Source organism: Lynx canadensis, chromosome A1, assembly GCF_007474595.2.
Source record: "Lynx canadensis isolate LIC74 chromosome A1, mLynCan4.pri.v2, whole genome shotgun sequence".
NCBI classification, from domain to species: Eukaryota; Metazoa; Chordata; class Mammalia; order Carnivora; family Felidae; genus Lynx; species Lynx canadensis.
In genome coordinates, this window is record NC_044303.2 from 2,135,077 (window position 1) to 2,162,944 (window position 27,868).

The 27,868-nt window shown below is 38.8% G+C and overlaps 1 protein-coding gene and 1 long non-coding RNA gene across 7 annotated transcripts in view; both read right to left on the reverse strand.

Moving 5' to 3' along the window:
* Nucleotides 1-1,022: 1,022 nt before the first annotated feature.
* LOC115508741 lies at nucleotides 1,023-7,939 on the reverse strand. Of its 2 annotated transcripts, XR_003967099.1 has the most exons (3): nucleotides 3,581-7,939; nucleotides 1,962-2,180; nucleotides 1,023-1,615 (listed from the first exon to the last, which is right to left on the reverse strand). It is a non-coding gene; the product is annotated as an uncharacterized LOC115508741 (long non-coding RNA). The 2 variants fall into 2 exon arrangements; XR_003967098.1 differs by having other exon boundaries at nucleotides 1,023-2,180.
* Nucleotides 7,940-7,965: 26 nt separating this feature from the next.
* Nucleotides 7,966-27,868, reverse strand: part of ZDHHC20 (zinc finger DHHC-type palmitoyltransferase 20) — a 68,038-nt gene continuing 48,135 nt past the window's right edge. For 3 of the 5 annotated variants that reach the window (XM_030307747.1, XM_030307730.1, XM_030307763.1), the window contains 6 exons: nucleotides 20,006-20,138; nucleotides 15,897-16,023; nucleotides 12,454-12,543; nucleotides 10,923-11,038; nucleotides 9,750-9,827; nucleotides 7,966-8,006 (listed from right to left, as the gene is read on the reverse strand). In XM_030307747.1, the coding sequence (XP_030163607.1) occupies nucleotides 9,790-9,827; nucleotides 10,923-11,038; nucleotides 12,454-12,543; nucleotides 15,897-16,023; nucleotides 20,006-20,138 (504 nt within the window). In that variant the 3' untranslated portion in view covers nucleotides 7,966-8,006; nucleotides 9,750-9,789. Of the gene's footprint in view, nucleotides 8,007-9,749; nucleotides 9,828-10,922; nucleotides 11,039-11,382; nucleotides 11,428-12,453; nucleotides 12,544-15,896; nucleotides 16,024-20,005; nucleotides 20,139-27,868 lie in introns of those variants that run through there. The other 2 variants (XM_030307736.1, XM_030307757.1) reach the window with 2 other exon arrangements.

A 27,868-nucleotide genomic window follows, 5' to 3' on the forward strand; every position in this document is an offset into this window, starting at 1 on the left:
TCTCCAAAAAGGTTGGTGATCACATCACCGAGGCAACGAGTGACAGGAAGGGTCTGAGGATAACAGTAAAACTGACCATTCATCGGTATGACAGGCCCAGACTGAACTGGTAGCTTCTGCCTCTGCCCTGATTATCAGAGCCCTCAAGGAACCGCCAAGAGAGAGAAGCAGAAAAACACTAAGCGCAGTGGAAGTACCACTTTTGATGAGACTCAACACTGCCTGACGGATGTGGCACTGATCTTCAGCCAGAGAACTCTCTGGAGCCTGACACAGATCCTGGGGACTGCCCAGTATGTGGGCTGCAATGCTGACGGCCACCACCCTCGTGACATCATTGACGACATCAATGGAGGTGCAGCCGAATGCCCGCTAGTTAACAACTACAAAGGAAAAGTATTTCAATAAAGGATCATTTAACAACCGAAACAAACACACAAACAAACAACAAAACAAGCCCCCAGACCACCAAAAACCCCTCACACATATGGAACGGAGTATGATTTGGAGTGTTTCCTAAAAGTGAACAGACTGGCAGCGGACCTTTCCTTTCATACGTTCTTCTGTCACTTTTCCAGTAAAGAGTCACAAATGTGATACACAGAGATGGACCAACCACATCGGTTCCAGAAGACAGTCCTCTTTTGTAAACCCCATCACAGGTCCTTAGGTTTTGAATTTAACAACCAAGAAAAAAAAAAGTATGAAAAACCACATTATTTTACTATTTGTAACGCACATCTTCACTTCAAAGTGTCTGGCAAGACCAGATGTTAAAATACGGACCCACAGTGTTCACTCTGCACACAGCCGTTTGGAATAAAGGGCACAAGGGGAGGGCCGGCTACAATCTGAAAGTGTCGCCTAAATAGGAACATTCTGGCAAATTCTTTCCTTACTTCTTTGTCTTCACAGCCTATCTCAAGGACAAAATACAGGCATGTTGTACTTCAGGGGTAGATGAAGAATTTCACTTCTAAAAGTAATGTTTAAAAGTCTTTCTTACAAACTTAACCAAGAAAGTATACGAAAGTATTTACTAGCTCCCTATTTGTTATATGAAATTAGAGCACGCCCTTTTCTGTTATATACACCACATATAAGCGACACTACAGTAAACGTGCATAATTCCCTCCTCACTCTCCTCCACCCACTGGGCGAATGTCTAAATTATTTCTCAGAGTGATTCACTGTTTCTATTAGAAAGACAATCTAAGACTATTGAAATATTCTCCCTATTGTTGCATATCATATGTAACATACGACAAGCACACCTAAGCACGTAGAAAAGCTACATATTTTAAATAAGGACTTAAGTTTAATCACTATACACACTACGTGCAGGACGCTGGAAAACCATGCACGTACGGACAACAGTTCCAACACATTCTGGGGAAACCCTTCCCCATCCCTCACTGTCTTCTCTCCTTCCCTCGAACTCTGGAAACAAGCGTGGACCTGAATCCAAGAAGCGATGCGGAGATTGCATTTCCGCGAGTCGTTTCCGGATGATGTGTCTCTTGAGTGAATTTTAACAGAAAGACGATCGCAAAACAAGTCGTTTTTCTAACTGGACTTCCAGCATACGTCGACAGCTTCTCTGCATCGAGAAAGGCTACAGATTGCAAACAGGGGCTTGAGGTTTATTGTAAAAGGCGGAGCAAAGTGTTACCGCAGCTTGCCCACCCTGTATACACAGGTTTGTCGTTGGCAAACCTTCCCAACAGGCGGTCGTCCCTTCCGGGCAGCCACATGAGGTACTGTTCATGCCTGGCACCGAGAACGCCCGGGGGCCCGCTCTGCCTGCCGGCACCCCGGCAGATTCGGGCCTGGGAGCTTCCCCTGCCATCCCAGCGTGTGGGTCCTGGGGTCCCCGTATGTCTCCGGCGGCAGCCAGAGGGCAGGGGCAGCTGCGACCCCACCCGAGTCAGCCCCGGACTCCCCCTGGTCCCAGCACTCACCCATCCTCTGGAGCAGGTGCTCCACAAGTAGGCGGAGTTTGAACCCACAGGGGCACAACAGGTACTTTGAAGCCTCTAGGTGGGATCTCACCACGTGGGCAGAGCGCTGCGATTTGATGATTGCACGTAATGTCTTCAAGATCGTTCCAGTGGAGACACTTTAGTTTTGATGAAAATAGCTACACGTGGCCTCTTCTTCAAATGCCTTCATCGTGGTCTCTGGAAAAGAGCGACATAATTTAGCAGATTTCCTATAAACGAACACTGGTATTCCTTTCGTACTGCTTTTACCAAAGCCTCTCAAACAACTCGCCTTATGTGCGTATCTCTAAGTACGAAGATTACGCACAGTGAAACCTGGGACATGTATTGCCAAATTACTTTTTTAGTAAAGTGAAGCCATTTTACGTTCCCGCCAAAATGCTTCTTTAGCAACACTGGCTATTATCTACCATAGGCAAAAATAATCTAATTGGTGTTTTCACTTGCATTTCTTTAATTAATGAAGTGAAGTATCTTTTATACGCTATTATCGATCTGTATTTCTTTCGTGAATTTCTTATTGTTCTATCTCCATTTTTTCCTATTAGTGCTAATTTTCTTAATTTTGCAGGAATTCAAATCTGTCTTGCTTTACGGTCACCAGTGTTGTGCCCACTTAGAAACCCCTTTCCTAGCCCATTATTAAATCCATTACCCGTAGGTTTTGGGTTTTTTTTTTTTTTTTGCAGTATTTGCTTTCACTATCTAACATATCATGAGCAACTGAAATTTGTTCTGATGTAGGATGTGAAGGACTTTTTTCCCAAATGGCTAGCGCATTGGCCCAGCATCATATATCAAATAACTGATTTCTCCCTCACTGGTCTATAGATTATCTAACCCACGATTTTCTTTTTTAAAAGTAACATGCACATAATATAAAAATACATTAGTGAGAGGGCACACAGTGAAATGTATGTAACCTATTTCCCCCCCCCCCCCCAACCCGTTTCCTCTCTGGAGACACTAACAGTTCATTGTGTATCCTTTCAGATAGTCTCTTGCATTAGGCCACCGTAAATGGCAGTGGGACATGCGGTTTCCAGTCTTTTGTTGCTTTAAACAGCTCTGCAACTAACATCCTCATGTACCGCTTATAATGCGTAAGTAAATCTGTAACACTCCCCAAAGTAGAACCGCTAGGTCAGAGAATATGGACATTTGAAAGCATGATTTTTCCAAACTGCTCTCCAATGATGCTGCCCCATAAATTTATACTTCCACTAAAATGTGTGAAAGACCAACTAGTATTTTTGAAGTTTGGGATAATTTTATAGGCTCTGATGCTCACTTGTGAGAGCTTGGGACACGACAGATTAATAAACATGAAATTCTTTCCTCCAACTGTTTTCTGAACTTCCGTGTTCATTTTGTGCACAGTTAGTAAAAAAAAAAAAAAAAAAAAAAGTCCTCAAGAATTTATAATCCAGTGAGTTGACTTCAAAGTACATGTGACTAATCTATGGCTAAATTAAATTAGTAATAGCACAGCGATGCTAACGTGGCCTGGAGGCCACGGGGAAGTATGATGGAAGTATGATTTCTACTGTATTGGGAATCCTGGATGAAGAAATTACCTTGTATGGAGAATGGGCTGACAGGTGGTGACATTCTTGCCGGAAGAACAGCAGGAGGGGGGTTAAGGAACCTTAAATCCTCTTTATCAAATGGAAGGCACAGATATGCAGGGGTTCAAGAAAATGAGGCTAACTTCACAGAGCTGTTAAAACATTCATAAAAACCTGTTACACGCAAAAGACTAAATGTTAGTTTTCATCCCTCCAGATTCTGGAGTACCTGAGTATAAAACAGGTAAAAGAGGCCAACGTCTTTTCCAGAATGGTTCCGAAAAGCTAACTTACGAGAAGTGAGAAAAGTAAGGCCGATGTGATGTCACTACTGCTCTTGGTGTCACAATGGCCTCTTGACCAGTTAGTAGTCTGTCCTCCTTCCTACCTCAAACACGGTGCTCTAAATTACCACCCCCCCTGCCGTCCCGCCAATTAAAACAGAAAAGGCTGCTGCATCTCTACTGGTTCTTGCAAACGTTTTGAAATTTTGCTAGTCTAAAAATTGGAATCACGGCTCTCAGAACCTTCCTGTTTTATCCAGCAGCCTCAAATAACAAAACCGCTGATTTGGAAAGGAATGAGAATACAAATGTCAGAAAGAATTCTACACAAGATAAAACCCATTATTCAGCATTCTGACAACCACAGTTCAACTTTTACAGGGTTTCCAAGGTACTTACAATCCTAAAGTGACTTTTGAATTGAAAGTTAACATGTTCAGAAAAAGCAAACTTAAAACGTTCTGAATAAGCAATCTCTGGCCTACATAAACTACAATACGTTTGCACTCAAATAGCACCTGTCTCAGATGTGGTTAGCGCAAATTATTAGCTACTTCTCTAACTAAACACTATTTTACCAAATTTCCAAAAGGATCAAAATAACAGTTATTCTCTCATTTGATATATACCACTTTATAACAACAAAAATCTGTTCAAATACAAGACTTTATTTTTATTTATTAATAAGGTAAATATAATGATTTTTGAAAAAAAAAAGTTTAAAAATGTTCAGCCTTCATGTTAATGTAGGTTAGGCCATCCAAAAGACAAAGCAGAGCTAACATTAAGTCATGGTCCAGGATTATACTTATGAGAAACAAATACAGGACTTACGGTACTTGATAAGTAAAGACAACCAAAATAAACTGTATTTCAAATTTGTTTCTATAAAAACATATTAAAGACCATTTTAAAATAGTATCCATCTTTTCTTTCAAATGGGCATATAGCTTCATTTGCAATCATGTACAAATATAATAAACTTGACTAATAGCTTTCGTAATCTTTTAATACAAATACAATTCCTTCCTCCTTTATGCAACCCAACAAAGTAATAGCAAGTGAAGTCATTAGAAAAATATGGACCTTTCTGAATCTATATTGCATTTGTAACTTAGATTGGAAAATACAGTTCAGATCATATGAAACATGTGGATTTCAGGTGTACACATCACCTGTGCCTTGCAAATGATCAGATATGGTCTTTATTTTGGCTGAAATGCAAAAATACGATTAATTTCTTAATAACAGATTAGTTAAAAATAGTTTCCATTGATAGCAGTGCTAGTCCTAGAACAAAATGTAAGCAAAACATATTTGTAAGTCACTGTCTATTCAGTGCCCCCAATATACAGATCCTAAGCCCTTAATATACATTTGCTTTAAAGATTAACGAATGGACATCTCACATGTCGGATAATCTTTACTTTAAACGATCCTGTAAACATAGTCAAAATCTTTCTAAAAGAAGTAAAATTCAAGTAAACATTGCATATTTGATTTAAACTAACCTTACAGTTAAATTCGCTTATGACACATTGGATGAAAATCATTCAATACGCAACAAGGTTTTAAAAAATCATCCACATGTAAAAATGGAACTGAACTCTGTAAACATGTTCATGTTTCAGAACTACTGTAGTGCAGCTGCTCTTTGGTTTGGCATAATGATACCGGTCAGACGCCTCAGGTACCGAACATTCAAGTAAATCTGTACCCAGGCAAAACCAAGACTCCTGGTGGAATTTGTCTTTAATGGCAATGGCAGGACCTGAAATCCAACTTTATTTTCCTTAAATATATCAAAGCGTTCGAAGGACCAAAGATAGAGTACTAATAGATTTCGACAGGCCTTCATTTTGACCTTTGCCCCTAAAGAGTTGATAGCACTAATCAATCAATACCAGTCGAAACACCAAAGAGGCAACCTTGCCGTGACTCCCAGGCCATTTGTAGGCCCTTGCTGAATGACCATTAACATGTATGAATAAATCAGCCAAGTATCTAGAATGTGGCAAAGTGCTGGCCATAAATTAAACCAAAGGTAACTCAGGCAAAGGCTTTAAGTGAAAACTTTTGAAAAGGTGTTTGCTCTACTATTAAAGATGACGTTAAATAAAACTTAAAAGAGAAAGATTACGTCACCACAAAAGTGCCTGAATAGGTTAAAGGGGAAAGACTATGTTTCCTCAACTGTTAATCAGGTGCATGCAAATCCTGTGATCTAAATGTAGAAATACTCACAAAAAGTACCGGGAGAACATTTCTGAAAGTAGTCAGGTAAGTTTAAACGTTCACAATCTCCTTACAATACATAAACCGCCAAAGTGAAGTGATTTTTTTAACTCCCTTAACTCGCATACTTAAAAGTCTTCTAGAGTCAAGAGTATTAGGACTACAAAGTTCAAATAAAGGTATAGGAACCATTGTAATAGTATTCCAAACTGTATTTTCAAAGTAACTCATTCCTTTGGTTCAAAGGGAGAAAACATTACTTCCTATTAAAATCTAATATTAGCATAGCCAATGGAATTAGACAAATCCTATAAACTGAAGATCTGGAACAGCTGACTAAAAATTTATGCTACATTAGGAAATTACAGAGCTATCCCTACAGCGTATGTTTGGCATACAGAAGGTACCTCCAAAATACTTGGTGGATGAATGAAATATAAGGCTAATTTTGCAAAATTAGGAGTCAAAGAATGTGAGAGGTCATCCAGTCTAACTCATGCATAATACCCCTTCCTCCAATCCTATTTTACAGAGAGATAAACTGTAATGGTCAATATTTACAGATGCTGGTTAAGATTCAGCTCTATCCAATACTGGAAGCAATCAATCATTTTGGTTTGTGTGTGCACATAGGACTAAACAGGACAAATGAGGTAACATTTCTATGTTGTTTCTCCTTCACAGGGTACAGTATTTTCCCTTAGAATTAATTCAACAATCCCTGTCGCTTAGACTGGATTTCCAAAGGAAAGGGATTTCCAAAGGAAGTCAGATTTCAAAATTGGCACGAATAGTGGAATCCACTGCTCACAGACTGGAAGTTTTAAATGGACTACTCAGGTTAGAATTTCTCTCCTGAAGGTAGAATTATGCTAAGCAGTTTTATTCTAGTTCAAATTGCATTTTAAGTCACCGTTTAAGCTTTATAGGATCGCTGTAAAAAGTTTCCAAGCAATTGTTAGTAATCACCTAAACTGACATTTGAAAGTCAACAGCATGTGTATCCTAAATACCTTAGGATGACAAGTAATTTTTAACAGCTTACAAAACCTGCCCATCTTCCTCTTTACTTTTCTCCTAGCCACTGCCACTATTCTGTGTCCAATATTCCTATAGCACATGTGCCTTTGTGTTTTCCCTGCCCATAAAAATACCCATGAAAGTTCAACAAAAAAGGAATTTGAAAGCAGAGAAAACCAAAAATATTTCTACTTAAGCCTTGGGCACAACACTACATTACATGGTTGTATTAATGCTTAGAACTAAGCCCTCAATGAATTATACAAATGTGCTCCATGTTTTAAATAACTATATTTAGATATCTGAATCTTTCTGAGTGTTATTTTATAGCCAACAATAAAAAAACTTTATTATTAAAAATGTCGAAAAGTATAAAACAGTAATTATAAATTAGCAAACACCCAATAAAAAAAAGTTATTTTCTTTTCCTTACACAGTACAAGCAACAGTAAGTGGATATTATCAATCACCTTCAGCCACCACACTGCCCTACATGTACTTCACTTAAGACAACTTCTCAGCTTGTTGGAGTGAAAATTTATATGGATACAAAGAAACGACTCTAACAACAGAACTCAGGTGTCAAAAAAATACATCTGCCACGTTAACATGTGTTTTGGTAGCTCATACTGTAGCATCTCATAACAGGTAAGTGTTATTTCCAAAATAAAATTGAGTCACTTTTGTAGCAGTCAGTCGATGTAGCACAAATGGGCTTATGTTAGATTAAGGCATCTTCCTGCTCTGGAGTAGTGCTTCTGTGGATCCAGCGATCTGTACAAAGGCTTCCTTTCTTAAAAAATATATCTTCTGCTATACTTCAATTATTTCATTCCATTGATCATGTTCTTGCAAATAAAACTGAAAGTATCAGTCCATAATATGTTTTTATAAACCTACAAAATCAGAAACAATTGAGTTATTGGTTAAAACTTAATTTTATAGTTCTGAAAATAAGATTTATTAAGCGGTTCTGTGGGCTAAGGTATAAAGCTGCTAAAATAACAAGACCGGACACAGGGGCACCTGGGTGCCTTAGTCGGCTGCACGTCCGACTTTGGCTCAGGTCATGATCTCACGGTTCGTGAGTTCGAGCCCCACGGCAGGCCCCGTGCTGACAGCTCAGAGCCTGGAGCCTGCTTCGGATTCTGTGTCTCTGTGTCTCCCTCTCTCTCTGTCCTTCCCTTCCTTGTGCTCTGTCTCTCTCTCCTTCAAAAATAAACAAACCCTTAAAAAATAATAAAATAAAATAAAATAAAATAAGACAGGAAATAAATACTTTAATACAACTAATACTGTAATAATAACAAAGATTTTTATAAGCAGCAAGTAAGGGGTACTGCTGGCTTTCTTCCTCGGAAGCAAACGAGAACGTTTTAAAAGAGGTGGATTCTTTTGGTTCTCCCTTACTGTTAACTTGGACATAACCTGCGAGGACATCTTTACCCACCCCTTCCTAAGACTGCTAGAGCATATAGGGAGGTACCCACAGCAACATTTATAGACTGTTGAGGATTTTCAACAACCACTAGCATCAGACATTCTTCCACCCACATTAAGAATTCTAGAACCAAGGCTATACCACAGCCACAGTTCTTGGTGGGCATGGTCGCCTCATGACACACAGTCACCACTCCTCTCCAGAGTCCACCCTGACACAAGCCCACCCTGAGAGCCTCTGTTCTGATTCTGCTAGGTCTCACGTAGGCTCTGCCTGTTACCTTGGACCTGGGCTCCAGGTCCGTTGTGAGGAACTGAATGCTAACGAAAACTGCTGAGCAAGGAAGCAGATGTTCCCCTGATTGAGACTGCAGATGAGAACTCCTTGAAAAGATGAACTCCTGCCACAGAAAAACTGACAATAAAGGGACATTGTCTTCACTTGCTGTTTGTGGTCGTCTGTTATGCAGCAAAGGGTAACCAATACAGGTTACGAGCAAGACTTCGGAACAATCTAATAGCTGCCCAAGATGCTCCCAAGTCATCGAGAGAGTCCCCAACTGAAACAGAGAGCCGTCTTTGTTTCACAGCATCGGGAGACACGGAGCTCACTACATCCCTCACAGTTCAACTTAGTTACACCACCTACTTGCACCAAGGTTTGTGTTTAGTCTGTCTGGGAAGTTCCTGGTTGCCAGTTACATTAATTTCCTCTGGCTGCTGTCTCGGGCTGGCCAGACAGAGATCAGCTGCTCAGCGTGGCTGGCTACAGGAAACTGCTCTTTTGTTCCCTCTTTTCCAACTAGATCGCATCAGCGAACCTCTTCAGTCTTTTCTGCAGCCACTCTTCTCTGGATCAACATCTTTCTAATAGTAGGCAAAAGCCATCTTGTTTTTCTTAAACTAGTTAATAAGACACCGTTTACTAAAAAGATTAGTTGTCCACATACCAACCCAAAAAAGCTTTTATTAGCTTCTTCATTAACCTACCAATACATGTTTACTAAGACTGTGCTAGAAGTGGTAAGAAAAATGGGATTTAGGCAGCTGTTACCTTCCAATCTCTTCTTAACTACCTAATTTTGCTGATATAATTGAAAGAGTAAAAAAAAAAAAAAATGACTTGCAAATTGTTTTGAGATTAGAAAACATGAAAATAACTGCATTTGTTCAAGGAGATTACCTTTATGCTGTCTTACCTTGTTCTTATTCAAATGGTTAGTTATGAACCAGTGGTACTCAATTTTCTATTGCCACTGTAACATGGTTATTTGTCCCTGTAAGCACATAATTATATACGACATGACACAAAAAAAGAAGTATTAAGTTTCTGCCTAAGTGGTAGAACTGATGATCACAGTAAAAGCAACTCTTACGAAAGCACTATATTATGCTTATGGTTATCAACCACAACCATATCCTCTTGGAGAACCCAGAAGCGCTAAGAGCTAAAAGTCTGGTTTTAGGCTTATATTTGTGAAAATGTCCATTGGCTTTGAAAGCAGCAATAACTGCGAAGCCCATGAATGAATTTCTCCTTTGACCTTATACGTGGGGTCTGATGATCCTAATGAATACTAATTCAAGAGAATATCCTAATGATACGAATTCAAGAGAATAACTTAAGCATTGCGAAGAGCCAAAAACAAACAAAAAATCAGAAATTCTGACAGCAGGCTTTCAAGTCTTAGGGTATTTCCCTTGGTACAAATTGATCTGAATGTCCAAACCACTTTCCCGCAGAGCAAGATGAGGACAGTGCTATTACTATTGCTATTAAAAACCGCCAGGCAAAGAGTGTAGCTTGTAATGCATGTTAAATGGCCAGCCTATGTCATAAACCTGGCCTGGTTCAAAAGACCACCTCTGTCTTGTCAACTGTTCCACAATGAATCCATAATTCACGAAATGATTAACAGTCATCATGAAAAGGTTAAAATATTTTTGGTGCACTCTTTTTATATATTAAGGTAGCAAAGACTACAATGCATTTCAAAAATTATTTTCAAATAAGCAAAATTAAGACCCTAGAGAAAAATCTTGTTTAAACGCTATTCAGAATCGTGAATGCCAAAAGAACTTTCTACATCTGAGGTCAAGAAACACATGGCTGGGTAACAAAAGGCAAGTCCAACTGTGTCAACAGAACAGAACACAGGAGTAGCCACTACACTTCCTCACTCAAACCTTTTCTCCATAAAAGCTACCAATAAACACTGACACCCCATATGTCAGATATTCCATTAAAAGTCTCTCATACGTTAGTATTTTTAAATATGGTGTTATTTTGATTTTTCCACATTTGTTAAACCTGCTTGACCTTCATCTGAACCAGAAAAAGCAGTGTTTTCGAGAAGACAAGTAAGTATTACCTGATCTGACAGTGCCTTCCTCAGATTCATTCTCTGTCCACTGAGATTCACTGTCCAACAATCGGTTTTTTGATTCACTAAGCGGTTTGATAGGAAAGGGTTGACTTGAGCCAATACTGAAAAGAGGAGGAAAATAATTCAGTAACTAGTTTAATGCTCAATTAATACTTAATTAATAAGCAGCAAATTAGTATTCCTTCTCCTACATATGTGAGGGCAACTCATGAGATCTCAGCACTCTTAAAAAACTCTATCTTCAAAAGAAAAATATGCCCCCAACCCCCAACTGAATGGCTCTCTAGACCCAAGAATCTCTATTCCAACAGTGCCAATGAAAACTATTAGACAAAAGAAAAAAGCTCCAAAGGCTGGTGTGAAACTTTTAAAACGTGTTAATCAAGAGCCGTTAAGGTAGCACAAGGTGGGGATCTAGGTCTGTGGCCAGGACACAAAAAATTACCTGTCATTTCCCAAGTTTTCTGCTTTCTACCTCTGCAGTTTAGATCTAAGGGGAAAAAACGATTTAGTGACTCAGCGCAGACTTACTTTTCTTGCTAAGAGACCCGGGGAGGGAGGGAGTGGAGGAACGGAAGGAGGAAAAGGGAAGTAGTGTTCCTTGCGTACTTACTACGGGCCAGACACTGTGCTGGGTGCATCAGACACATGTCAAGCTTCACAATAACCCTTGGAGGCAGGTGTGATTGCCCTCATTTGACAGAGCTGGAAACCGAGTCTCACACAGCTGAGGTGACTTGTTCAGACCCACAGTAAGAGTTAGAGTTCTAAGGTCCAAAGACTGGAGGTTCTAAGGTCGACGTTCTGATATTCGTGGGCCGGCTTGGAATTTATAATCCCTCCTCCCCCGCAAGTTATTTCTGTCTTAAATAAATTTCCATTGTTTCACTTTGACAGAAGCATCTCTATCTTCTTTAAAATTTCATTTAAAATGAGCTATTTCTCTGAATTTATGAATCGGATTGCTTGGCATGGCAATACTGAGAAACTATCTCCTAAGATGAATGAATGAGAAAAAATTTTACATTTGTATTTTTGAAATCCTCATTAATATTATTTTCACACCGCAGTTAACATCTGTTTATCAAAATATAATGATGGATCGCATGACCAATTTCTTTGAAAACAATAGAGCTGATACAAACCAACAGAATCAAATCTTGAAAGAATATCTTAGTTTCTAGAAAGATGTAGCATATTTAGGATAGCCATGTTTCCTGGTTGGCCCAGAGATTTCTAGTTCAACTGTTAATAGCAATAGCAAGCATTCTCTTTCTTACTATTAGAAGTGTTATGGCTTGGATGATAAAAAACACGGCTGTCTTCAACATATTAGGTAAACACCCACATTAACTCTCAGTTAAAAACCTTTTGTATAGAATTTCTCTTTGCCTATGTTGGCTCACAAATTACTACTGTATTTATATGTATGTACAACACACACACACACACACACACGCACACACACAGTTTGCTTTATAATGAATACAGAAAAACTTGATGACAAGAAGCACACCTTCTAGCATATTCATTTTGATTTGTAACAGGAGCTTGTTCTGGATCCATCCCCACAAGGCGAGTTGGAAAACTGCAACCATCACCCAAGCTGCATAATGAAAAATATCAGCAATAATTTAAATCATATTAATGTAAATCAAAGTGTTCAAATTTAATAACCATTCTTCAAAGTCACAGTATAAAGAAATTATATGTTGTCATTACAGAGAATAATTCTTAAAATTTTCTAATTTAGAGGGTTACTCTTCTCTTGTAATTTACATGTATTTAAAAACAATATCTTTCATGACTACTAAGATTATAATGCCTCTTATAATACCTCAAACATAGGTATTCAAGTACCAGGGAAGCTGATAATGAAAAATTTGGGTAATTAAGACTATAATTATTATTAAGATTATGCTGCCTCAAACACAGGTAATCAAATATTTGGGTAAGTGACCTGCTCATCACTATCAGTTAGGACATCATAAAGGCACAAAGTGGAATTCAAGATGTAAGTTCCACATATTTATTCATTTCACAAGTATTTATTAAATGCCTACAATGCTCTGGGTACTATTATAAGAGGTAGGGATAGAGCAGTGAACAAAGGAGAAGAAAATCTCTGCCTTCAAGAAGTTTACAATTAAAAAATTATAGACATATCTTCACACTTTAAAAATACCAAAAGTAGGTAAAACGGACTTTCACTTCCAGCCAAGATGGGTTAACTGGTAAATGTGACCTCCTGTCATGAACAACCAGAAAACTGAATACTATATACAGTAACTATTTTCCAAACAGGCAACACAGAACTGTAGTGTCTGAAAGAAGAGAAACCAACCAAGTGAGTCCCAGCTTTCTGCCAGGACCTGGGCACCACCAGGGGAAGAAGAGCAAGGTCGTCTCATTGAATTGAGGTTTCAGAGATGCACGTTTCAAGGTGATGTGCTTGAATCTACTGGACAGAGCTGAGGAAGGGCGGATAGGCAGAGGAAGGCCTATGGCAATGTGCACAGCATTTCACTGGAGTCTCGTGGTGAATGCTAAACTACACATGTGAATCTGGGAGAAGAACAACTGGGAAGTACAAGAGAACAATCCATGAAGCTCCTACAGCACTGGAAGGCATTCGAATCTGACCAGCCACACTAGAGAGATCTTACTGTACGTCTGGATTCGGTAGAGACCCCAGCTTGCTCTCGCCTGTGTTGCAGGGCTAAACCTGCCCTAAAGAAAATGCTACTTTAAATTTTTTTTTTCAACGTTTTTTTATTTATTTTTGGGACAGAGAGAGACAGAGTATGAACGGGGGAGGGGCAGAGAGAGAGGGAGACACAGAATCGGAAACAGGCTCCAGGCTCCGAGCCATCAGCCCAGAGCCTGACGTGGGGCTCAAACTCACGGACCGCGAGATCGTGACCTGGCTGAAGTCGGACGCTTAACCGACTGTGCCACCCAGGCGCCCCAAGAAAATGCTACTTTAAACCCAACCTAACAAAGCTTAAAACAGCCTCAAAAGGACCACACTAAAAACACAAGTAACTGCCAAAGGGAGAAAGCAAAATTTAACACACAAAATTCAAAATGTCTACCACCTAATAAAAAATTACTAGCATGAAAAGTAGGAAAATGGGATCCACAACTAAGAAAAAAACAGTTACTAGAAAAGAATTAGAAATGACTATGAAAACTTGAAGCAATCACTTTAAATTAGTGATTATAAATGTCTGTGAATTAACAGGAAAAATGGACATAATGAGAAGAGAAATTTAAGATATAAAAAAAAAAGAACCAAACTGAACTTCTAGAGCTGAAAAACACAATATCTGAAATGAAACATTCATTAGATGAGCTTAACAGCAGAGCGGACATCACAGAAGAAAAGATCAGCGAACTATCCAAACCTCAGCAGGTAGAGAAAAAAGATGGGGGGCAGGGAAAAACAGCAACGACCTGTGGGTCACGATCAAGCAATTTAACATACATATATTTAAGGGTGCCCGGAAACCCAGTGCGGGGAGAGCATGGGCAGACATGATTAAAATTATTTAATTGTGATGAAAACTATAAATTCATAGATCCAAGAAGCCTAATGAATCCCAAAGAGGATAAACACAAAGAAACCATACAACATATCAAACTGCTTAAAATCAGTGATCAAGATAACATCTTAAAAGAAGCTAAGGAGGAAACAAAAGACCCAGTAATTTACAAACAGTGGAATAAAGATGAATGAGGCTGATTTCTTGTCAAAAACAATGCAATCTGTAAATTAATGGAACAACATCTTTAAAGAATGGGGGAAAAAACAACCAAACCAGTCAACACTGAAATTGCTACTTAGAGCAAATAATCTTAAAAAATACTAGTCCGTGTTCTACCCAGTCGGAGTGGACGACCTTGTACAGGAGACAAAGGAGATTGGTACACTTAAAGATACAGCGATAGGATCTGCCAAATGAAACACAGAAAAAAGACTAAGAAACGGACAGCGCATCGCCGAGCTGTGGTAGAACTTCTCGTGTACGAATATACATGCATTCTTCTTATTTGAAGAAATAATGATTCAAACACTTTCCAAATCTGATGAAAGTTATGGAATCACAGCTCCAAGAAGTTCAACCAATTCCAAGCACAAGAAAAACGAACAACATACCAAACAATATATACCAAGGCGCATCCTAATCAAACTGCATGAAACTAGTGATGAAAAGCCTATTTTAAAAGCACTCAGTGAAAAAGACACATCACATGCAGAGTAAAAAAGAATGACTGCAAACTTGTCAGACAAAAATGTAACCCAGAAGACCATTAAAGCAATATCCAGAATTATAGGCCAAGCAGAATGTTTTTCAAAAGTGAAAACAAAACGTTATTTTCAGACAAACTATAGGAAGTGCAGCAAATGAAGAGAAGAAAATCCCGTAACATTGATAAATATGTCATTCGAATTTCAAATATTTTTTTCCTTTTCTGTAGTGACTCTGATACATAGATAGCCTAAGATGCCTGGGGTCTGGGTGACAAGGAAACTATGAATCATCTCAAGCATTTATTTTCATTTAAATTTGAAGTTAAAAATTGCATTATGTGTTGGGTCTTCGATTTAAAACACAACAGAATAATCTGTGATAGAATCTTTGAGATGTAGCTGGTAAGTATAAATTCTTATCATTTTCTACTTCAAACAAGTTATTTACATTTTGCAGGAGAAAGTGATTGTTATTTTTATGAATCATTTTTTCCGCTTTCCAAATATATGCCCAAACCAAACCCTCTTTTGCCCGTGCAATAAAAAAACATGAAAAATAAAATATTTTATATAATCAAGATATTCTGAGTTTTCATTCTCCAGGCTCATAGGATGTCATATACAGTATTCTGTGAATCTTAACACATTTAGCCAGAGACTATCACAGATTCTGTAATTTCTGAGACCTGCGTTTTATAAATTACCTTGAAAATATTGGAAGTAGCCAGTATTTCTTTTCATCGCCAAAGACTTGTCTCCAATTTTTACTGCATCCAAGAGAAAAACCATTTCCATCAGGTCCATACGAAAATGTGGGTGAGCGGAATGATTCTGTTATAGATACATAGATTAAAAAAAAGAATTAATCCATTGAATAATTATACAAGGATGGAAAGTAGCAATTTTCTTGCTTACTCTTTGATATCAAAGTTTTATATAAATATAATTTAAAACAAATATTTGTAACAATTAAAAGAAACTTCTCAAACTTATTTGGGAAAAAAATACTACCTCTGAGTATTTCATCATCTTTATAAAATGAAAATGTGAGAAGAATTATCTAATATTACTAAAAAATCTACTGAAGTGTGTTCATTATATCTCCCTTAAAAAACAAAAGTTTATGGGGTGCCTGGATAGCTCAGTCAGTTAAGCATCTGACTATAGCTCAGGTCACGATCTCACGGTTCCTGAGTTCAAGCCCTGCATCGGGTTCTGTGCTGACAGCTCAGAGCCTAGAGCCTCCTTCACACTCTGTGTCTACCTCTCTCTCTCTCCCCCTCCCCCGCTCATGCTCTGTCTCTCTTGCAAGAATAAAACATAGAAAAAATACTTATTTTGAGACAGAGAGCATGTGCACACGCATGCAAGTGGGGGAAGGGCAGAGAGAGAAGGAGAGAGAATCCCAAGCAGGCTCTGTGCTGACAGTGTGGGGCTCGAACCACATGGGGCTTGAACCCATGAACTGTGATAGCATGACCTGAGCTGAAATCAAGAGTCAGATGCTTAATTGACTGAGCTACCCAGGCGCCCCTGTATCTCCCTTTTAAAAAAAGATATGCTAACTCTTGTGACTTCACTCATTCATTACTTATGAAATTCTTACCACGTGCCTGTTGGCACAGTACCAGATGTTTGAGATCCAAAGTTAAATTAGATGGAATTCTTAAGGAACCGACAGTCCAATAAAGTCTAACAAAACTGCACTGTGACACAGATACAGGTGTGAATGGGGGTGGCAGTACTTGAACATGATCTTGAACGATGAATAAAAAAAGAGGCAGATGCTAATCAGAGACCATTATTTCAAACTTGGCTGCTAAATGCTCCATAGTGAGGGCTGAAGAAAGATACACTTCTCACCAGAAAAATGGTTTTTTTCCTTTATTTAAAAGTACAATGCATTTTAGCATGTTTTATAAGCTATGGGTAAGAAGCCGGGGAGAGAGGAATTGGGAAAGGTTGATGATACAGAACAGTAAAGTAAAAACTGATGCAAGAAAATTCTAGAAGAAATGGGACAGCCTCTAGAAGAGTTCTAAAGATTAACCTTAGATACCAGAAAAGACATTTGTCCTCAGAATTTGGAGGCAGCGTGACAGTGATGGGTTTGAAAGGAGAAATGTCTGTGTGAGGTTACAAGGGTGGGGGGAAGGCGGTTAAAAATTTACCTGTGACAACTTCTAATTTTTTCAGAAACACATGACATGTGACTGCCAAAGAGAGTAGAGGACCCAAGTGAGGTCTGAGACTTTAACTGGGTAGGTGCACCCATCACTGTGGGAGGAAGACTGCCTTCCCCAGCTTTCTACACCTCAACATACTTGTGGATAAAGTGAAGCGCTGGGGAATAACCAGGGAGCAGATCAGCAAATGAATTATGGGAGGAAACCAGGGTGGGTGTAGTGTGAGAGTACTGTCAGGAGTCGTTAAAGTCACTTGTTACAGGATCTAAAACGGAAAAGACGAGAAAATGAGACCAGAAAGGAAGGGAGTCCTTGAGAGAGGAGTGCTGGAGAATACAGGCAGGGTAAAAGAGGAAATTCGGTGGCATACAGAAAAGGATAGATGAAAGGACGAAGAATGGCCAGAGAATGGAAAATTCCAATTGAAAATTTCAGGGACTCCTCAGTTCCAAGAGAATAAAAGGTTCGATATTTAGTTTATGGGAATGATTAGCGACCAGAATCAAAGACAGCTTGCCTGTCTGGGATGATCGCAGTTGTCTGAATGTAGAAACTCTTTAAATTGGAGAACTGGTCTCGAGGTAGGTAGGTGACAGTAATGGAGAAGGGTAGAGGGGACACCTCAAAGGACACAAGAGCAGGACTCTGGAAGAAGCAATGGAGGACCAGCCCAAGGTCAGGGGTGTGGAAGGTGAGGCTGTAAAGGAAGTGGAGTGTCCGGGTAATGATTTTTCAAAGTGTGGGTTAAAACACCCGGATAGGTGTTTTTCACATCCAATAGGCTGTGAAATCGACTCAGTGGTTTGTGACCAGCATTTCTTTTTAATGAACCAGAACAGAAAGTATTAGAGTACATTGCAAATAAAGATTAATAATGTTTTATAAATTTTTTGCTTATTTTATTTACATAATTTTATAAACGTATGCATGCACTAGGTCACGATACAAATGATGCCTTTCTTGCTGGAGTCACAGGCAAAAAAGTTTGAAGAAGACTATTTAAAGAGAACGGGTTTCCCATGAAACACCGCTCTCTCATAACAACAACGCTGGGCAGGAAACGAAGCAGGATGAGAACTGTAAGTGTTCCGAGTGTTAAGGTTAAAAAGTTAAAGTGCTCAGGCTCCCATCTGAAGCAGTCAGCTATGACTCAGCTTCAACCGAAGGATGCCAGATAGGAAAACGGGCCCACCGTTACCAGATTTACCAATTTCTGAAAAGAACTGTACTTTTCTATAGGAAATCTCTCCCTTTCTAGTTCGGGTGGTTCATAAGGACTAGACTTTCCACGTAGGCTGCCTTTTATCATTGCCGGTTAAAGACAAGGAGATGGCAGGATATCTGTGAACGGGGTAATGAATTAATTACTAGGCACCAGAAAGTTTATTTATACAGAAAAGGGAGGAATGCGTGTTGGGACTCAAGGAGGTGGGCTGGGAAAGAAAGGGCACAGAAATCTTTACCATGGAGCCCATCATGCCTTAAATGACTCAGTAGAACACAAGGTTAAAATCGCCTAGAGACGTATCTAAAAGTCTCCCTGAGATGTCTTTATCTTTCTGTATTATAATCTATCTGACTCTAATTCTCCTGTTAGACATATGGCTTTAGATGGCAGGGAGTCTTTGACTTTCCTATGAAACAATGTGACAAATGCCTATTTTGTCTTTTTTTTTTTTTAATTTTTTATTTGAGAGAGGTGGGGGGAGTGTGAGCAGGGTAGAAGGGCAGGGAGGATCTCAGTTAAGCTCCATGTTCAGCACAGAGTCGACGTGGGGCTCAATCCCAGGACCTTGGGATCACGGCCTGAGCTGAAATCAAGAGCTGGATGCTCAACTGACTGAGCCGCCAGGTGCCCCAAGAAATCCTTATCTCGTACTTTGGTACATTAGCCAATGCCTAAATATTTCGATTAGAGCACGGTAGCTGCTTACAGGCTAGCAGCTTAGTTTGAGCAATGAATGCCACATCACCCTTATTTAGGAAATGTTTGTCCAATTATTTTAATGCTTCGCTGAGTTTCTCCCCTATATTGTACTTTAAAAAATGAACAACAAAAAAAAGGAAATACTGATATTAGTGATATAATACATAAATTTCACTGTCAACTGACATGAAGCCATGTTAAAAACACTACTCCATCAGGGAAAATGCCAGTCAGTGTGCAATCAACTGTGGGGGAAAAGAGTAAAAGACACATGTTTTAGCTAAAAAAAAAAAAAAAAAAAAAAAAAAAAAAAAAAAAGCTGTAAATGAGGATTCAAAAATTTTTTTTTGCATTCAGAGAATGAACTTCCTTATAACACGTAAATCTACTATCTACCTTTATAGGTTGATTTTTGAAAAAGCATTGTATAAACACAGGAAACAGCTTTTGTTTACTAAAATTTATGCAGTCGTTCTTTTATATACAATGCACCACTGAAAATACGTATAAAAGCCAAACTCATCTCCTCAACCTTCAAAATAATGAACGTTTACATTTATTGTACACCCATTGTTCTTATCCAGTCACTGTCTTAATACGGAACTGTTTTACACTTCTTTATCATCTATCTTCTCATGATACTTCATACTCATTTATGGCCATTTTCCTAAATAATTAGGATTTCTTTTAATCTACTTACCTATTGTTGTTCTGTTTCTTCCAACCAGCCAGCAGTGGTAGCTGAAAAGTGACAGGACGCTGATGAAGAACATTGTAGACACAAAGAAAAGAAAAAGTACGTGGAACTTTGCACGTGTATCAGAGAGTTCATTCTGAGGAAGGAAAAAAAGAAGAGTCAACTTTAGAATCGTCAGCCTCTAAAATATATTATTATCTGGCTCTTCCTAAAGACTGCCGAATCTACCAAAACTCTTGCCAGATATGAAGACTATGGAGTAAACTGAGGTAATAAATCCAAAGGCAACATCTCCAAAAACAGAAAATTGGCATTATCAAAGGAGCTTGCTTATATAAAAGGTGGAAAGAGTCATTTTAAAAATTACTCTTAAACATTTAAAAATTTTAGTAATGTTTTCAATAATAAGGATGCACTTTTTTGCTCGACATTTTCTTTTGTACTTTACGCATATCTTCATATGCTTTCCACAATATCCAGGATATACAACGGCTTTCCTTATCTATGCCAAAATATTTGCTTATTTTAATGACACATGCTGCTAATCAGACACTAACTGTGATAAATTTATCTTTAATTTCTACTTTTGGAACACCACAGCAAATATCCCCATGCCCTCAGTTGTCTTGATTCCTACCTTTTTTATCCTCGTTCAATTCCTCCAGTCTTTTTCGGTAATTAGCAGTTTTGGTAAATACATTTACCACAAGGTATTAGTGAATGGAAACAGCTTCTCTGTTACCCATTCTTATGGCAATATTCATTTTAACAGAAGCAAAACCTTAACCTGGAATTATTATCTATTAATAGGAGACAGAGGAAGCCCTTAATTGTTGGCTCTTAAAATAAAACCGTCCATATGGTTTTCCACTAGAGCATGAGGTGGTTCTGCTTGACTGAAACATTGTTTACAGGGTAAATGGAAGGTTTTCAGCATTAGATGATTCTTTCATCTTTTTCTCTTCTCTCCCAGAGTAACCACAGTGTGTTTTAAATACATCAAGTGATTCTTCTAACTTCCCATCTTGTGAAGCAAATGAGTTTTATACGTATTTACTAGAAATGTCACAAGAATGGCATGGCAATGATGTTCTTTTACCTTTGGACAACTCTCTGTAGATTTCCTGCGGCAAAGCTTGTACAAATAGAGATAATGTATTAAGAAACCAAATTTTATACAAAATTATCCTGAACACTACTTTTATAGATCTTTTATGTTTTGAAGGAACACTAAGATGTTGCCCTCTAAAGGTCGTTGACATTTCCTCCAAAAACACAAAAGAGAACACAGACACGAATATTTAGCTCTTCAAGCACATTCAAGGTACACTTTAAACAGACACTTTTACACTGTTTTTAAAAAGATTTATATCTAGGAAAAAATAAAATTCATTTTTTTTTTTTTAGCAAATAGCTCTTATTAAAAAACTTCTGATTAGTGGTTTCTTTCTAAAAACTGTATCTGAGAATTTCTTACCACCTTCACTGCTACCGCAACAGCCTTCTCAGAGGCGCTGTCCTTTACCCTGCCGTCTAGTTTCAGCTCGGCAAAATCAGGATGACGCGTTACAGTGAGACCACGTCACTCCTCTGCTCCCGTTTCACTCAGCGTGAAAGACAACATCCTTGACACTCTCCGAGGCCCACTGCCTGGGCTTCGCATCACTCCCGTTCTCAGTCATTCTACTCCAGCCACACTAGCCTCCTCGCTGTTACACGAACACGGTGGGGGTGCGCCTACAAAATTTGGGGCCTTTGCTCTGAAGTCCAGATGTTTACTCAGAAGTCTTCTCTCAGATGTCCACTAACTCCCCTCAAGTCTTGGCTCAAATCTTATCCTTCTTATTGAGATCTACCCTGATCACACTCTTTCAAAAATTGAGATATAACTGACATGTAACGTTAGTTTCGGTTGTAAAACATGATTTTACATATATATCAAAATGATCACCACAATAAGTCTAGTTAACATCCATACCACAGGCACAAATTTCTTTTCCTAGTGAGGAGATCTTTTAAGAGGTACTATCTTAGCGACTTTACAACACATTTAACTATAGTCACTATGTTCTGCATTACATACTCAGGACGTATGTTATTTTGAACACCTTCACCCACTGTGTCCACCCCCCATGCGTTGTCCCTGACAATCACCGATCTGCTCTCTGTGTCCATGAGTTCAAAAAGTTTACATTTAAGTGACAAAAATAGTATTTTTATTTCTCTGACTTATTTCACTTAAAGTCCTCCAGACCCATCCATGTGGTCACAAATGGCAGGATTTCCTTCTTTTTATGGCTGAGTAATATTCCATTGTGTACACACACACACACACACACACATTTTCTTTATCCATTTGTCTATTGATGGATACTTAGGTTGTTTTCATTTCTTGGCTATTCTAAATAAGCTGCGATGCACACAGGGTTACACATATGTTTTCAAGTTAGTATTTTCATTTCCTTTGGATGAATATCCAGAAGTAGAATTGCTGGACCATACAGTTCTAATTTTTTGAGGAATCCTTATAATGTTTCCATAGTGGCTAAGCCAATCTACATTCCCACCAATGGTGCATGTATCCCCTTTTCTTTATATCCTCGCCGACACCAGTTATTTCTTATCTTTCGATAATAGTTGCTCTAAGAGGTATGAGTTGATGTCTCACCCTGTGGTTTTGATTTGCATTTCCCTGATTAGTGACATTGACCACTTTTTCATGTACCTGCTGGCCATCCATAGGTCTTTGGAAAAATGCCTGTTCGGATCCTCTGCACATTTAAAAAAAAATTTTTTTTTAACGTTTATTTTTGAGAAGAGACAGACAGAGCATGAGCGGGGGAGGAAAAAGAGGGAGACACAGAATCCAAAGCAGGCTCCGGGCTCTGAGCTATCAGCACAGGGCCTGACACGGGGCTCGAACTCACACACCGTGAGATCATGACCTGAGCTGAAGTTGGATGCTTAACCGACTGAGCCACCCAGGCACCCCTCCTCTGCACATTTTTATTTTTTTAAATTTACATCCAAATTAGTTAGCATATAGTGCAACAATGATTTCAGGAGTAGATTCCTCAATGCCCCTTACCCATTTAGCCCATCCCCCCCCACACCCCCTCTAGTAACCCTGTTTGTTCTCCATATTTAAGAGTCTCTTATGTTTTGTCCCCCTCCCTGTTTTTGTATTATTTTTGTTTCCCTTCCCTTATGTTCCTCTCTTTTGTCTCTTAAAGTCCTTATATGAGTGAAGTCATATATTTGTCTTTCTCTAATTTCACTTAGCATAATACCCTCCAGTTCCATCCACGTAGTTGCAAATGTCCTCTGCACATTTTTTAATTGGTTTTTTGGCTACTGAGTTATAGGAGTTCTTTGTATATTTTGTCTATTACCCCCTTATCAGATAATACGAGTTGCAAATATCTTCTCCCATTCAAGAGGCTGCTTTTTTGATTTGTTAATAGTTTCCTTTGTCTTCTTAGTCTGATGCAGTCCCACTTGTTTACTTTTGCTTTTGTTGCCTTTGGTGTTAAATCTAAAAAACATGAAGGAGCTTACTGCCCATGTTTTAACCTAGGAGACTTACGGTTTCAGGTCTTATGTTCAAGTCTTCAATCCATTTGGAACGGATTTTTGTATGATGGAGGTAGGGACCCAGTTTCATTCTTTTGCATGTGGCTGTCCATGTTGACCAACATTACTTATTACAAAGATTGTCCTTTGCCCACTGTATATTCTTGGCTCCTGTGTCAAAAATTAACTGACCCAAGATTCATGGGTTTATTTCTGGCCTATTCTGTTCCATTGACCATTGTGTCTGTTTTCACGCCAATACCATATGGTTCTGATTACTATAGCTTTGTAATACAGCTTGAAATCAGGAAGCATGATATCTCCAGCTTTGTTCTTCTTTTTCAAGACTGCCTTAGCTATTTGGGGTCTTCTGTGGTTCCACATAAACTTTAGGATTGCTTGTTCTATTTCTGTGAAAAATGCCATTGGAACTTAGTTATGGGGTTCACCGAAATCTGTAGATGGCTTTTGGTAGTATGGACATTTTAACAGTGTTAACTCTTCCAGCCCGTGAGCACAGTTAACTTTCCATTTGTTTGTGCCTTCGACTGCCTTCAGCAGTCTCTTACGGTCCCCAATGTATAGGTCTTTCAACTCCTCGGTTAAAGTTATTCCCTAAGTATTTTGCCCTTTCTGATGCCAGTGTAAATGGGATTGTTTTCTCAATTTCTCTTCTGACAGTTAGTTGCAACTGATTTTATACCCTGCAAATTTACCAAATTAGTTTCCTAGTTCTAACAGTTTTTGTGAAGTCTTTTGTTTTTTTCTGTTCAAATAATGTTTATTGATAGACTAGCATAAAAGTATGGCTGTGAAAATCATATAGGTATTTTCATTGAGAAGACATACCCACCCTGTACTTCCCAATTCTTAAAAGATACTTTATGAGGTTTCTAAAATAATGTAGAGTAAAAGTGTATTTATATCATCCCGTTTTTTTTGTTTTTTTTTTAATGTTTATTTATGAGAGAGAGAGACAGAGCATGAGCAGGGGAGGGGCAGGGAGAGAGAGAGAGAGAGGGAGAGAGAGAGAGAGACACACACACACACACACACACACACACAGATTTCGAAGCAGGCTCCAGGCCTGTCAGTACAGAACTGTCAGTACAGAGCCTGACACGGGGCTCAAACTCATGAACCGTGACATCATGACCTGAGCCGAAGTCAGACACTTGACTGACTGAGCTACCCAGGCACCCCAATCATCCTGTTTTTTAAATTTAAATCCAACTTAGTTAAGTTAACACACTGTAATAATGATTTCAGAAATAGAATTTAGTGATTCATCACTTTCATATAACACCCAGTGCTCATCCCAACAAGTGCCCTCAATGCCCATCACCCATTTAGCCCATCCTCCCCACCCAACACCCCTATAGCAACCCTCAGTTTGTTCTCTATAGTTAAGAGTCTCTTATGGTTTGCTTCCCTCTCTGTTTTTATCTTATTTTTCCTTCCCTTCCCTTCCCCTCTGTTCATCTGTTTTGTCTCTTAAATTCCACATGAGTGAAATCATACGATATTTTGTCTTCCTCTGACTTATTCTGCTTAGCATAATACACTCTAGTTCCATCCATGTTGTTGCAAATGGCAAGATTTCATTCTTTTTGATTGCCGAGTAATATTACATTACTTACACACACACACACACACACACACACACACACACACACACACACACATCTTCTTTATCCATTCATCAGTCAATGGACGTCTGGGCTCTTTCCATAATTTGGCTATTGTCGATAGTGCTGCTTAAAGATTGGGGCGCATGTGCCCCTTCAAATCAGCATTTTTGTATCCTTTGGATACATTTTGGTGGAGTCTTTAGGGTATTCTATACATATGCATTATGCAAAGATAATTGTACATCTTTCCTGTTTGAATTCCTTTTCTTTTTCTTGCCTAATTGCTGTGGATAGGACTTCCAATACATACCATGTTGAATAAAAGTAGCAAGAGTGGGAATCTTTGTCTTCTTTTTTTTTTTTTTTTAATGTTTATTTTTGAGAGAGAAAGCATATGCAGAAGGAGGCGCGGAGAGACAGGAGATAATCCCAAGCAGGCTCCATGCTGTCAGCGTGGAGCCCAGTGTGGGGCTAGATCTCACAAACTGTACGACCATGACCTGACTAGAAATCAAGAGTCCAACGCTTAACTGGCTGAGCCACCCTGGCACCCCAATCCTTATCTTGCTCTTAACCTTAGGGGAAAAACTTTAAGCTTTTCATCACTGACTACGATGTTAGCTATGGGCTTGTCATATATGGCTTTTATTGTATTAAGATATATTCCCTCTATAACTACTTTAAGAATGTTTATCAAAAATGGACATTGAGGGGCCCCTGAGTGACTCAATCGGTTAAGCCTCTGACTTCGGTTCCGGTCACGATCTCATGGCTCATGAGTTTGAGCCCCGCATCGGGCTTTGTGTTGACAGCTCAGAGTCTGGAGCCTGCTTCGGATTCTGTGTCTCCCTCTCTCTCTCTCTGCCCCTTCCTTGCTCATGCTCTCTCTCAAAAATAAAATAAAACATTTTAAAAAATGGCCATTGAATTTTGTCAAATGTTTCTCTGCATCCAGGGAAATAATCATATGATTTTTTTCCTTCATTTTTTTAATCTGGTACGTCATGCTGATTGACTTAAAGATGCTGAACCAAACCTGCATCCCTAGAATAAATCGCACTTGATCATGGTATATGATCCTTTTAATGTATTCTTTTCTTAAATGTTTATTTATTTAATTTTGAGAGAGAATGCACAAGCGGGGGGGGGGGGGGGGGGGGGGGGGGCAAAGAGAGAGGGAGACACAGAATCTGAGGCAGGCTCCAAGCTCAGAGCTGTCAGCACCGAGGCCAACCCACAAACTGTAGGATCATGACCCGAGCCAAAGTCAGATGCTTAACTGAATGAGCCACCCAGGTGTCCCCTTTTAAAGTATTCTTGAATTCAGTTTGCTAATATTTTTTTGAAGACTTTTATGTCTTTGTTCAACAAGGATATTGGCCTATAATTTTTTTTTTCCTTGTAGTGTTCTTGTCTACTTTGGGTATCATGGTAATACTGGCCTTATAAAATAAATTTGGAAGTGTTCCCTCTTCTATTTTTTTTTTTTTTTGGAAGATTCTGAAGACTGGCATTAATTCTTTAAATGTTTGGTTGAATTCACTACCAAACCATCTGGTTTCTGGACTTTTATTTATCGGGAAGTTATTAATTTAATTTTGTTCCTAGCAATCTGTTCAGATTTTCTATTTCATCATGACTCAGTCTTGGTAGGTTGTATGTTTCTAGGAATGTATCCATTTCTTCTAGGCTGTCTAATTTGTTGCTGCATGATTGTTCAGAGTAGTCTCTGATGATCCTTTGCATCATCATGTGGTATCAGCTGTAATGTATCCCCTTTATTTCTAATTTTGAGTCCTCTTTCTTTCTTGATGGGTCTAGGTAAAGGTTTACCTATTCTGTTTATCTTTTCAAAAAACCAACTTTGGCTTGTATGTTCTTTTTCTAGTTCCTGAAATGTAAAGTTAGGTCATTTGAGATCTTTCTCATTTGTGAGTTTTCCAGTTTTCGTTTTTGTGACTCATTTCTAGTTTTATACCACTGTGTTTGCTGTTTCTTTTGGATGGAGTGTTCTGTATGTCTGTTAAGTCCACCTGTTCTAATATGTCATTTTTCCCCCACGATTTAAACTGCCTCGTTGCTCTGATGTGTCATTTTAATGCCAATCCTTCCTTATTGATTTTCTGTCTGGACGATCTATCCACCGATGAGAGTGGGGTCTTGAAGTCCCTATATTACTGTATCGCTCCTATTTCTCCCTTTGGGTCTGTTAATATTTGCTCTGTGTATTTAGGTGCTCCCATGTTGGGTGCACATATTCCTTTTTCAGATGTCCACCAACTCCCGTCAAACCTTTGCTAAAATCTGATCTTCTTCCTGAGGTCTACGCTGATCCCTCTAACGCTTCTGTCTGTCCTGGTCATGCCACCCCAAGAAACTTGCTGCATTCCTTACTCTGCTCTTTTACTTTTCTTCATCGTGTTTACCTTCTAATACACAGTAGGATTTACTTATTTATTACGTGTATATGCCTTCCTCTTCTCAAAAATAAGTTCTATAAAAACAGGACTGTGTTTTGTTCACTGATCTATCCAAAGTGCCTAGAACACTGCCTGGTACATAATAAGTACTCAATAAATATTTGTTGAATGAAGAAAAAGATTTAAGTTTACTAGCGTTTCCTTACTCATAATGAATCTGAAAGAGTTAAAAGTATTTATTC